General features: G+C 40.1%; 1 protein-coding gene across 3 annotated transcripts; it reads right to left on the reverse strand.

Moving 5' to 3' along the window:
- Window positions 1–704: 704 nt before the first annotated feature.
- On the reverse strand, window positions 705–11754 carry tmem134 (transmembrane protein 134). 3 transcript variants are annotated; one of them, XM_036136977.1, is made up of 8 exons: window positions 11421–11754; window positions 10025–10270; window positions 9861–9928; window positions 7497–7583; window positions 7338–7414; window positions 4361–4405; window positions 2249–2302; window positions 705–1086 (listed from the first exon to the last, which is right to left on the reverse strand). In XM_036136977.1, exons 2-8 carry the CDS (start codon window positions 10232–10234, stop codon window positions 1004–1006), a joined length of 624 nt encoding a protein of 207 aa, XP_035992870.1. In that variant the 5' UTR covers window positions 10235–10270; window positions 11421–11754; the 3' UTR covers window positions 705–1003. The 3 variants fall into 3 exon arrangements, with proteins under 3 accessions (XP_035992870.1, XP_035992871.1, XP_035992872.1); XM_036136978.1 differs by lacking the exon at window positions 11421–11754 and adding an exon at window positions 11313–11392; XM_036136979.1 differs by lacking the exon at window positions 11421–11754 and adding an exon at window positions 11233–11311.

Consider the following 11754-nt stretch of genomic DNA (forward strand, 5'->3'; position numbering starts at 1 on the left):
TTTCATCCTCTTCCTCCTTGCACAAACGAGCGTTTACCAGTCCTGTTGTCGGGTTAAGCACCTCCGACGACTCTGTCCAGCTCTCTTAAAACAAACAGCCCGTCTCCTGGAACATCTTCCATGCTCTTGAGACATTGCTGGGAAACACAGCAAACCTTCTGGCAGTGGCCAGTATTGATGAACCATCCTGGTGGAGTTGGACTGCCTGTGCAACCTCTGCAGACTCCGGGTATGGCATCATGCTGCCAGTAGTGTGACTCTGACTATGGTCAAATGCAAAAATTACTGAAAAGCAGCCAAAAAAAAAAAAAAAACAAGGAGGGAAAAACGTCTGCGGCCTCCACCTGCAGAACCTTCCCTGTTTTGGAGGTCGTCTCATTGTTGCCCCTTCAGTGCCCGTTTAAATTTCCACAACACTAAAACTGTTGACACTGATTTACAACCCTCAACCTCTGAACTGACCGGATCAATACTCCAGCAGTTTATCGGTCTTCATATTATCCTTTGATTAAATAGTGTTAAATTAATATTTTGTATATATATATATATATATATATATATATATATATATATATATATATATATATATATATATATATATATATATATATATATATATATATATATATGAGGTTTATTTCCAAAAAGCTGCAACAAAACCAAGGTAAACGGATAACAATGCTCAGTTAAAACTCGGAGGCAAATTAAAATATACACATTTTTATTTTCAATTCATAGACATTATTCACACAACACTAAAACCACAGACAAAGACCCATCTCCTTTTGTGTGTGTGTGTGTATACACAGAGCGACATCCGTTCATATAGTGGAAATGTAGTCAAGGCACCGAGTGGTTGAAGTAGCAGTGGTCATGACAATGATAAAAAAACAACAATATCGTGACAGTATAGTTTGTCACAGGGCATGAAATACAATTCAATGCAATATAACAACAACAACAACAACAGAAATGGAGTGAAAAGTGGCGTGTGAGTTCAGTTTCATTTTTCAAAGTAAGGTAAGTAGAAAAATTTGAAGCCTCTCCGACCCTGGACAGCACAGGTGATGTAGATCACGTGATAGGCTGGAGGAGACACAGGAAATGACAGTGAGTGGAAACAAACCATGCCAGGGTATAACAGGACTCTGGGTCAGTCTGCCCCTCTGATGATTTTTAACCCCGTTCTATGCCAACACAATGCCATTGTCTCCATCTTCCATGTGGTAAACAAGCCATTTTTGACCTGCTACTTTAAACCATTGGGTATCAGTCTATTGTTTTCTACTGTTTAGGTGAATATTTGTATGGATTATTAAGATAAGTAGTCATAACACATTCAAATGTCACGCATATCCTAATTTAAATGTACATTATTTTCTGTTTTTTTTTTTACACCTTATTTACATTTGGCCATTTCTGCAGATTTCAGTTTGTTAAATTTACTTTTTAAGATCATTATGTGAATAAGAGGGTTAGGGTTAGAAGTAGATTGACTTAACCTTTGCAATAACATACATATTTAAGAGAAAAATGACTGACATATCTTAGTGTACTTTTTTTGTTAACATAAACTCCTGAACTTTACTGTGTTTTACACAGTAGCCTATGGTTAAAACCTGTTTTCAAAACAAATCTCAAATATTCACCATCACATAGGAGCTGCGAGTTGATCAGGTAACCAGAATAGTTTGATTGTAAATCTGCTAACACACAACAATAAACTGATTTCTTTTTCCGGATTTACTGAAACGGCCAAATGCAGGGTGATGGATTCCCTCCTAAAGAGCCGTATGCTGACCCACATGCTAAACCTTTTTATAGTAGGGCTATCACAACACAGCTACGTGCTCTTTCAGGAGGAGTGAATGCTGTAAGTCACCGACTCCATGCAAAGATAGAAAACCTTTGAATCAATCTGTCTGGCTCTAATAAAAAAAAATAAAAATCTGAATTGAATTTGACCACTTTTTAAAGGCCCCGCAGAAACCCTGATTTCCACTGGTTCTGATACCCATTAGGCCTAATCCACTGTGATGGAATAAAAATAGTTTATAATCCCTGAGCAAAAGCAAAAATAGCTCTGAGCGCCCCCTGCTGGTACATCCACGTCATATCTAGACAAAGGATGTTCTAAAATTACCAACAGAGGTATAAAATCTGCAAGCAGGTGAAATGACAAGCATCCGTTCATAAGCAAAGTGAAAATTTGAATCAGAACATTTGGTGAAAGGAAAGATCAACTTACCTCCTGGGATAAAAAGAAGAAATCCAGGTACGAAGAAAATGGCGCTTGAGACGCCTGCAGAAAAAAAAAACTTTGATTAGTGATTGGCCTGTTTTAAGTCGCACTTATCTGCGCATCCAGATATTAAATGCATCAATTATCATTAGCAAAGATTTCTAAAAAAAAACATGTAAGTTTTATATGAATAATGTTTGTATTATATGGTTTGAGTTGTAGGCTGATGTTTTTGAGTCATTCCATGAGAAAACAACAGGACAACTGAACCACTGGTTCTTGAGAAAGTTGTCTGAGAAGGTTTTCCCACCTCCAAATCTGGTTTCTAATTTCTAAATAACCAATTGTGACCACCACAGCTGGGTAGGGAGGGTAACACAAAGCCTCTTTTTTGTCAAGTTGAAACCTTCAGTTAGAACATTAACCATAAATTCCAGTGACTGACAAAATGTTTCTGATAGTAACCTCCTTCCTGTGTGGTTTAATCAGTTGATTGTGAGAGAAAGATTAAGTGTTAAATAATGTGTTCCCATTTCTCAGACTTGTTCTGTATTAAAAGTGATAATAAATGTTTTTCTTACCCAGAGCTGGAAGGCTCTGATACCACCGTACGTATTGAAGCAAGATCATCTTAAATGTGGTTTAAGCTACTGATCATAAAACCAGAGTAATATCAGAACCACTCCCAAACATAGACTTTTTGGCACCCCTGATAAAAAACTTGTAACTAGCCTTAGAATTAAATCCTCTGACATGATAGTGGTATAATACAGATTATACAAGAAGAAGAAAAAAAAACAGGTTTCCAGGTTTAATTCAAGCATGTAAGAAATATAGAAATAAAGTGACTAGATCACTGTAACTGTATTGCTGTGTAAAAATGGCTAGATCGGCATCATTCAGATCCAACTAAACAGTCGATATTGGAGCCGATGTCCCATCTCGGTATCAGACCAGTGCATCTCTACTTTTAACGCTTTTTATAAAAATATGACACGTTTTGTAGGTAGATTACTGAGGTTAGCACCCTTTACATCAAACCCAATAAACCAAGAATGTCGTTACTTTGTGCTACCAGGCACACCGTGTGGAAATCCATTCTGGAAATCCAGGGCCTCCATTCTGAACAAAACCCACCATCCCGTGACCTTTGATTTTTTTTTGCCAGCCCTGTGGCTTCAGTGCACTTATAAAAGCAGAGCAGCAGGGGCCGTCGGCCTTCATGGAGAGATTAAGAAACGTGGCTCTATGGCAACAATTGAACTTTGGCTTTGAACTGCTGAAGCCGTGCATGTTACGGTCTCATAAAAACAAGATTATACAGGCATCTGCTAGAGCAGGGGCCTGCAACCTTTACAGTCTAAAGAGCCATTTTGCCTACAGTACACTTGAATGAAACTCGTTCAGAGCCGCAAATGTTGCCTGGTCTTTTGAAAAAAGACAAGTTATAATTTTTGATAAAGATCTACTGTAAGAAATATGTTATTGTTAAAGAAACGCCATTTTATGTCTATTTTGAGGTTTAAAAAAAAAAGAGCCTGGATGGGATGTTGTGGATAATGATGTAAAAAAAAAAAAAATCATTGTTTCCAACATAATAAAAAAATATTGATTTAAAATTAAATATTACTGACACTTTTAGAATCAGTCTGTTGTGAAAATTAAAAGCAATTATTCCAAGAAAAAAAAACTGCTCAAACCTGCATTTATTACGATTACTACATTTAAATACCATAATAAAGATATCATTTATAGCCAAAGTTATTAAGAGCCACTGTGGAAGGTCCAAAGAGCCACAGGTTGCAGACGCCTGGGCTAGAGCTACCTCACCAGGCAGCCAGCACAGATGGAAACCAGTTTACTACAACTGATCCCAACTAACAATATAGTTGGTTGATTTCTAAATTATTTTATAATAAACAGATTTGATGCATTTGTTTTTACCTTTGGATGTTGCATTAAAACGATTTCTTTGTTATTTAGTAATACAATGTATTTAATCAGTTTATCTTTCTGGCTTTCCCCCCTAAATACACAATGAGCAACAGACTAATTACGCAACTTCTGAAGAAAAAAAAAAAAAAAAAAAAAAAAAAAAAAAGCCCTGTAGTTTCTTACCTGCATTTGGATTCAGCTGTATGACGATCCCAGTGAAAATGAGAGCTAAAACAATGAAAAACGCAACAGTAAGAAGAGAAGACGTCCTTCTAATAACTCAAATATCACAATTTCTATTCATAATTTCATATAATGGTCTAGTAAAGCAGAAGAAAATAACGGTTGATATTTATTTGATCAGTGCGGACAAAGTTCACTGTGCGGGGATGTCACTGACTCAACGCTGTGCAAACTGAGTGGCGGATCTGTTCCTGTTAAAAAAAGAACATGTTTAAAGCCTTTTGACAAAAAACACTTTAGAGGATTTCTTTTCGTCCTTTTAGCTTCAGCAGTGGCGCAAATGTAGTGTTGTGGAAACTTTTTGCGGCACCGATTTTGGTCCTGACTTTTCAGGTGAAACATGGCGTCGGCGGTACTGAGCTGTGGGGCACGCTTTTCTCCAGCAGGGACACTGACGCTGGTCAGAGTTGATGGGAAGACGAATTGGAAACAAACACAGGGTAATCATGGAAGAAAAGCTGTTAGAGAACACTTGAGGCTGAGGCTCAATTTCTAGCAGGAGAACGAGCCAAAACGTCCAACCAAATGGCCTAGTCAAAGTCCAGACCTAAATCCTATTGAGAATTTGTGATAAGATGTAAAGATTGACATTCACAGACGTCCTCAAGCCACGAGGGGCCAAGAAAACACTGGAAGAGCCACAGAGAGCAACTGCTCATGTGGAAAATATTAGTCATTCAGTCCTCAACTAAGTCCGTTATTGAAGAGTGGAAACAAGAAGGCCAAGGCAGGACAGCCCTTCACAGCCAGAACTACAAAGGAACGCTTTAGATCAAAGCATCTATGTGTAAAGATTACCCAGTCAAAGCCCGGATCTAAATCCAATTCATCTGTTGCAAGACTCAATGTTCTCACATTCGACTCAGCTTGAGATACTTAGCGAAGAATTGGCAAAAATGTCAGTTTCCAGGCTTCAAAGCAGCAACTATGCAGCTATAATTGTAGCCAAAGGCTGTTCTATCAAACACACACGTTTCACTATTTTGGTGTCTGAAAATGATTTGTTCTTTAACTTCCACTTCACAATCATGCAGTCCTTTTTGTTGGACTATCATATAAAATCCCCAGAAAACAGATTTTTGTAGCTTTAATGTGACAATCGCACACTGAATCCAGTTAGATCTATTGGTATAGAAGGGTGTTGGATGGGTTAGACTCATGTTTTCATGTGCAAAAGAAAATAAAAGCAGACAATTACTATAATTTTGCATCCAAGTGCACAGCATACTGAGCCAGACAGAACTGTTTTTACAGATCACCAAGAATGTCAAGGTGACCGTTTCAGCTGGAGACAAGAAGCTTCACAGAAATGGGCTTCAAGGCCGTCTCCTGCTGAGAAATTCTCTCCAGGGTCAGGGAACTTGATGAACATCGTCAGCAAACGGATCTGGGCGCCTCTACGGGTGATGTGAAAAGTTTTGAATCAACAACCTTGTGACGAGAAGGAGAAGTAAGCCGTTTGTGATCAACAACAACCTCAGGGAAAAACTGCAATTCAGCAGGAAGCGCAAACATGTGACCCAGAAGACTGGCGCAGAGCCGTTTTCTCTAACAACTCTTCCTTCCAACAGGTCTTGGAAGTAGCTCATCCGACGAAGAAAAGGCGAGCATCTCCTTGGCTAACATAGGCTATGTTCACGCTGCAGAGAAATGCGACCCATGCCCGTCTGTTTTTCTTGGCAGTGTGAACGGCCCAATTCTGATCTTTTCACCCCCCCAAAAAAATCCAAACTGGGCCACTTCCCTATGTGGTACTAATCCGGATACGTATTTTTTTCAAAGCGTCCGCAGTCTGAATGGTCATAAGGCATTTTATCTGACTTTCACGTCACTCTTCTAACTGCTACACACAGTAGTAGCAGTTAGTACTCCATAGACTATTCTGCTTTCTTACCTTAGTCTTGCTATGATGTGGACTTAATGTTGTCTGCTCCCATTGCTCAAAAGCTTTCTAACAATAACAAGGAGAGATGCCAGCCGGTATCCATCTTGTTTTATTTAAAAAGTGTTTTTTTTTAACAAAACTTTATTGAACTCTTCTAGAAACGATTACATCCACCGTTACGTCTATAAACAGCGCGTTGCTGTGTGACGTCTCCTATCTGCACTCGCAGGTCGCTTTGCGGTCTTGAACCGTTCAGACGGCAGTATGATGGCGGTCGCATTTAACAGTAGTATAAACGGCCACCTCAAAAAAAAAAAAAGTCTGATTTCAGCAAAAAAAAAAAAAAAAAATCAGAACTGAGCATCAAGACCTGCAGCCGTAGCCATGGTCCATGCGTGGGGTCGCTTCTCTTCAAAGGAAGCCGGCGTACCCGCCACTCTGTCCGATAACGAGTGGGATCAAACCTTCCTCCGAGAGGAACTCGGTCCAACAATGGAGGCACAGTTTGGTGATCTGTGTGTTTTCCAGCATGATAGAGCAGCGTGTCACAAGGCTAAAGCCAGAACAAAGCAGCTAAAAGATGAGAACGCTGAGATTTTTGGATCCGTGACCTTATAACTCTGCAGATCTAATCCCATTGGGAACACTTCACCAAAAACGACCCAGTGTTTATAACCATTACGCGAGAGTGGATTTATGAAGAAATCTACAAAGAAACAGGGTCAGTGTGTAAATGCTGACTTTTTGTATGCATTAACTATATTATATTTGCTAAGGAGAGCCTTTATCGTGTCCCTTTTCAAAGTTGTCTTTGGGAAGAGGATAGAGACATGGAAGAAAACAGGTCATAAAAAGATCTGTGGCCCCTGCTAAAGGTTTTTTGGCAAACAGAAGGCATTTTGAGCTGCATTTATGTGGAAATACAGAAAAAAGATGCCAAAGCCCGCGCCGTACAAGAGGAACACAAACGAATCCGTTAACATATTTTAAATGAGACGGCTAAAACAAACCCCACGTGTGCTTAAAACTCACCAACTCCAGTGATGAGGAGGAGGAACGAGGCGAGAACGACCCTTCTGTTCTTCTTCACCAGCGGATGGGACACCCACCTGAGAGACACACGGCCCCTGCATTATCAGCGTTTGTCTGCGCGACGGCGTGCGTCTTCCCGCTATGGAGGACGGGGCTTACCCGCAGCAGTGTGCCGAGAGCTGCGTGACCGAACTCAAGGTGCTGAAGGACCACTGGGAGCTGCAGTACGACAGAGTGGCCGGATCGCTTTGGAGAGACGGGACCAACGGGTTAAATACGCATTCAAGCAACAAACAGCTGGAAAAAGCTACAGAGTCACCAGGGTTTCTGCAATTTTTTACTTTACATTTACGGCTTCTTTTAAGGGTCTTTCAAATAGTTATTGGGTAAATGTAACTCAGCAAGTTAACTTATATTTAACTTGATTAATCCTGAGTATTGTTGAGACTACTACCACTTTAAGAAGGTTAGTCCTACAAGATCTGCTGCATCAAGTGAATAAGAGGCTAAATACAAGTTCAAATTTCAGTATAAAAATTCTAGACGGATTAGTTTAAAAGAAATATCAACGGCGATGAACGCGGTTTCAGCGTGCCATTTGTTTTAACTGTGCATAAAAATATATATTTCTTAGGATAATATATTTCAAGGATCACAATAGCCTAATGTATCAATTAACGTACAAAACAACTGGCAAAAACCAGGCTTAGCTGCAACAAGCATTTGTTTCGCTAAAAGCATCTGAGAAACAGTTGGATTCTGAAAAAAATTAAAAATTAGAATTTTCTCACAGTTATTTTGGTTTTGGACTTTGAACTGTGAAGAACCTCACACTACATGTACACCTTTCACGTAACTCTGTCCACTTAGGGTGGGGATTTATTTGCTCTGCCATATGATTCCTGTCTTTTTGCACCAATGGCTCACTTAAGTCCAGCACCATTAAAAATACTGCCTCAACAGGCAGTTAGACGTCAGCAGATAATAGGAAGCTGAAGCGATCACCATAAAGTTGCCCCGTTTCACCCCTTTTGTCCAGCAGCTCTATCCGTTATGTGGATGTAAATACAAACAGAGACTGGTATTTATGCCAACTACACCAATTAAAGCTGGAAGAGTCGCCCGTGTAATCAGGTTGTGTCGGTTTTGTAATATTAGGGAAACCCAGTTTAACTGCAGAGCTGTGCAAGACCCCCTGCTCTCCCTCACTTTGTCTCTCACACACAGTGTGACATCACTTCTGTTGGTAATATAAAGTTAATGACATCAAGCTAATGATCAATCACGGCAGGAAAATCTCCTCACGGGTTCTTTATTTTTAGGAATGATTTAATGAAGGAATTACAAACCAAACACATAACAGTAAATCAGAACGTTTTCCGCTCAAATACTAAGCTGGACAGAACGGTGGTTTTAAACTGAGCTCGCAGAAAAAGATTCACATCTTCTAACATGGTGCACATTGTACTTTTAGGTGTGCAAAATAAGAGAAAATGTTACTGAGCTGCAATCTGTCCTGTAACAGAGTAAAGGAGACATGCTGTCCTTGTTTTAGTTGGGATTTATCTGTCCCATTAGCGGCAGGATTTCACTGTATTTGTAGATTTTCAGCGATACAGAGGGAAACAGCTAGCTCTCTTTTTTTGATTTTGCTGTAAACATTTAACTGTTAAACAAGGGGTAAATTAAACATAAATTTATGTAAGAAGTACTTAATCGTATTTTGAATCTTTTAATAGCAGAATAAAATCTAAAAGCTCAAAAACAATTCTTGGAGTTTTAGTACTTCCTTTATATGCAGAGCTGAAAATTGACTACAGTAAATTCCATACTTTTTAACTGGGACATTTCATGCAGAATCCACATTTTTAGTCCCTAAAATACATTTTATTGTGTACTTGGGGTCTCTAGGATTGCAGAAAAGTTGATGTAGTCTGGCCAAGTGCTGCTTAGGTATCTTTATATTGTTTTTGGGTCATATTTTCTTGAGTCTACCTCTGTTTCCTATTTTGTTTTTTTGAACAACTATGTCACAGTATTTGCTGCGGCGCTGCTAAACAAGGTCATAGACTTTTGGTTTACCAATTTCCCGAATCCGCAAATTTTATGTCTCTGAGCAGTTTTGTAGTCCAATCTCAAATACGCCGAAGCAACTAGAGGATAGGTTAAAATGTTCGGGTTGTAGTGGAACGCTCTGCGATCTGACGGGGTCGGGTGTGAAGGGCTTCGTTTAGATTTAAAGAGACAGTACCAAAAGAAGTTGCTCTCAGACGCCCCTCAGAACAGCGACAAAAAGGGGGAATGTTGGGGGTATATTAACCGCATTTCAGTTCGACTTGATATCGACCACAACTGAATGATTTCAATGTGAAAATGAGCGACTGATAAACATTATGTCCCCTTTAAGAATCTAAGAAACCGCTGAGGGTATTTTAGGACCTAGATAGGAGAAACTTGAGAACTTTTCAAGACCTTTTCATATGTCACAGAAACCCTGGTCACACCAGCAGAACCCCCCCCTACCTGATTTTGAAGAAGTTATTGAAGGAGGAGTTGCCATTGTTCCCCAGGCCGCCTTCATTTTCCAGATTCTACAGGAATCAGCAGATAAAAGTAAAATAAGCAGAGCCTATATTTAACATAAATAAATAGATATGATGACGATGGATGGATGGGGGTTCTTATACCTGATACTTCAGGTTGCTGTGATCAGGTGAGCCTGTGGCTCCAGCTGAAGGGTGAGTCTGGGGTTTGGAGAAAGTCAGGGGCCCGAACGTCATCTCTCCGTCCCTGTCCTTGTCTCTGCTCTTCCAGCCCTCCGAGTCTCCGTCGGACACAGCCTCCTCCTCGTCTCCATCCAGCACGAAGGCATCATCGATGGTGAACTGCGCTGCCATGCTCTCAGTCCCTGAGCCGCCGGGATCGGATGCTCACTGCAGAGTCAGACACAGCAGTCACTCTCAGGTCGGTGGTTTTCTAACACACAGCCGCCCGGATCCGGATCGGGGCTTTCCTTCGCCTTAACCCTGTGAACTTCCAAACACACATGCCTTTGCACAACAGTAATCAGCAGCTTCATTACATAAAATAAATAAATAAATAAATCTTCTTGTGGATTTTATTGGCAGTTGGCGAAAAGCATTACTTATGGTGTCTATTAGTGGCACCAGCTGGTACGGAGTGTGGGACAAAATACGTTTATCCTGTATATTTCTTGTTCATAATCATATCCTTTGTTTCCACCTTAAAAAAAAACAACAACTTAATTAGTATTTGAAAAACTTTACTTCCTGATTCTTTTTGTAGCATAGTGATTACCTTAAATGTTTCTTTAATCTTTCTCATATCTCCAGCATACTCTCAGCACAATGTTGACCTGTGATGTGTTTATGTATTTTAAATTGTTTAAAGGTGAGTCCAGTGTTTGCAAATCTTAATCTTGTTCATAACTTCTCTTCTATCTCTCCTTCCATTTCTCACCTCTCCCACTCTCTTAAAATAAAAGCATCTCCCTGTGCTCGTTTGATACCATTCTTTCTTCCACTTCTTCAGTTTTTAGTTTGATTATACTGTTTTTTTTCCCCTTCTGATTCGCTTGTAGCTACTGACTTGTCCTTTCATAGCTCTTTTATTTCCCCCCTCATCCCCAATGTGTGCTGGAAGTGGAACCCCTAGACATGTAACTTGCCAACCCCCATCACCTGTTTGTTAAATAATATTTTCTGTATTCCTAACAACATGGCTAATCTGTCCGCCGCACTGCTAGTAGCAATGCTCATATTTCCCTGGTGTGGCTATTAGCTGACAACCTAATCGTTGTTCGTTTTCCTTGTTGCTGTCTGTAGCTCTGGGACAACGAGCGCAGTTCCCATTTTTCCCTCCCAGCTGAATTTACCTGAACGCAGCAAACCTTCAACTGCATGTAAAAACAAAAACAAAAAACAACAACCAGCCGGTGCCGTTTCGTCAACATACTTTCAGCGTTTTCCCTCCTCCTAAGCTAGCTCTGTGTGGTCAGAGGGTTTCTGCCATTGTTTGTCCTCTTTCCGTTTGGCCGATCAGATGACCAGCAGCAAAACTTACTGTCTTAGGAAAATCCGTCCTCCTCCGATGGGAAGAAAAAAAACGTCTCTGAAACTTGTTTGAAGAAGCTTCACATGCTGCTTACAGTCCGTATGAAACTTTTATATGTTTATGAAAAAATAAATTGCAAAAATAAAATCTCTGCTCGGTCCTCTTGGATGAAAAGGGAGCTTCCTCAAAAGTTTTTGGGCTCGGCTCTCGATTGGACACGACTGATTCCGCCCCAACGGCGCCCGTTCCTCCGCCAGGCTGCTCAATCCATCATCGATTTATCCACCAATCCGCTTCTCGTTTCTAACGACTGAAATGGAGCCTTATAAACCAAATTCATGCT

The sequence above is a fragment of the Fundulus heteroclitus genome, chromosome 5 (assembly GCF_011125445.2).
Source record: "Fundulus heteroclitus isolate FHET01 chromosome 5, MU-UCD_Fhet_4.1, whole genome shotgun sequence".
Taxonomy (NCBI): Eukaryota; Metazoa; Chordata; class Actinopteri; order Cyprinodontiformes; family Fundulidae; genus Fundulus; species Fundulus heteroclitus.

What these genes read in the sequence shown, in the direction of transcription:
- tmem134 (XM_036136977.1), bottom strand. Translation starts at nt 10,234, where the DNA reads ATGGCAGCGCAGTTCACCATCGATGATGCCTTCGTGCTGGATGGAGAC. An exon ending in AATAACTTCTTCAAAATCAG is followed by an intron (nt 7,584 to 9,860) that starts GTAGGGGGGGGT and finishes GTCTCTCCAAAG; the next exon opens with CGATCCGGCCACTCTGTCGT. An exon ending in TCTTCTTTTTATCCCAGGAG is followed by an intron (nt 1,087 to 2,248) that starts GTAAGTTGATCT and finishes TGTCTCCTCCAG; the next exon opens with CCTATCACGTGATCTACATC.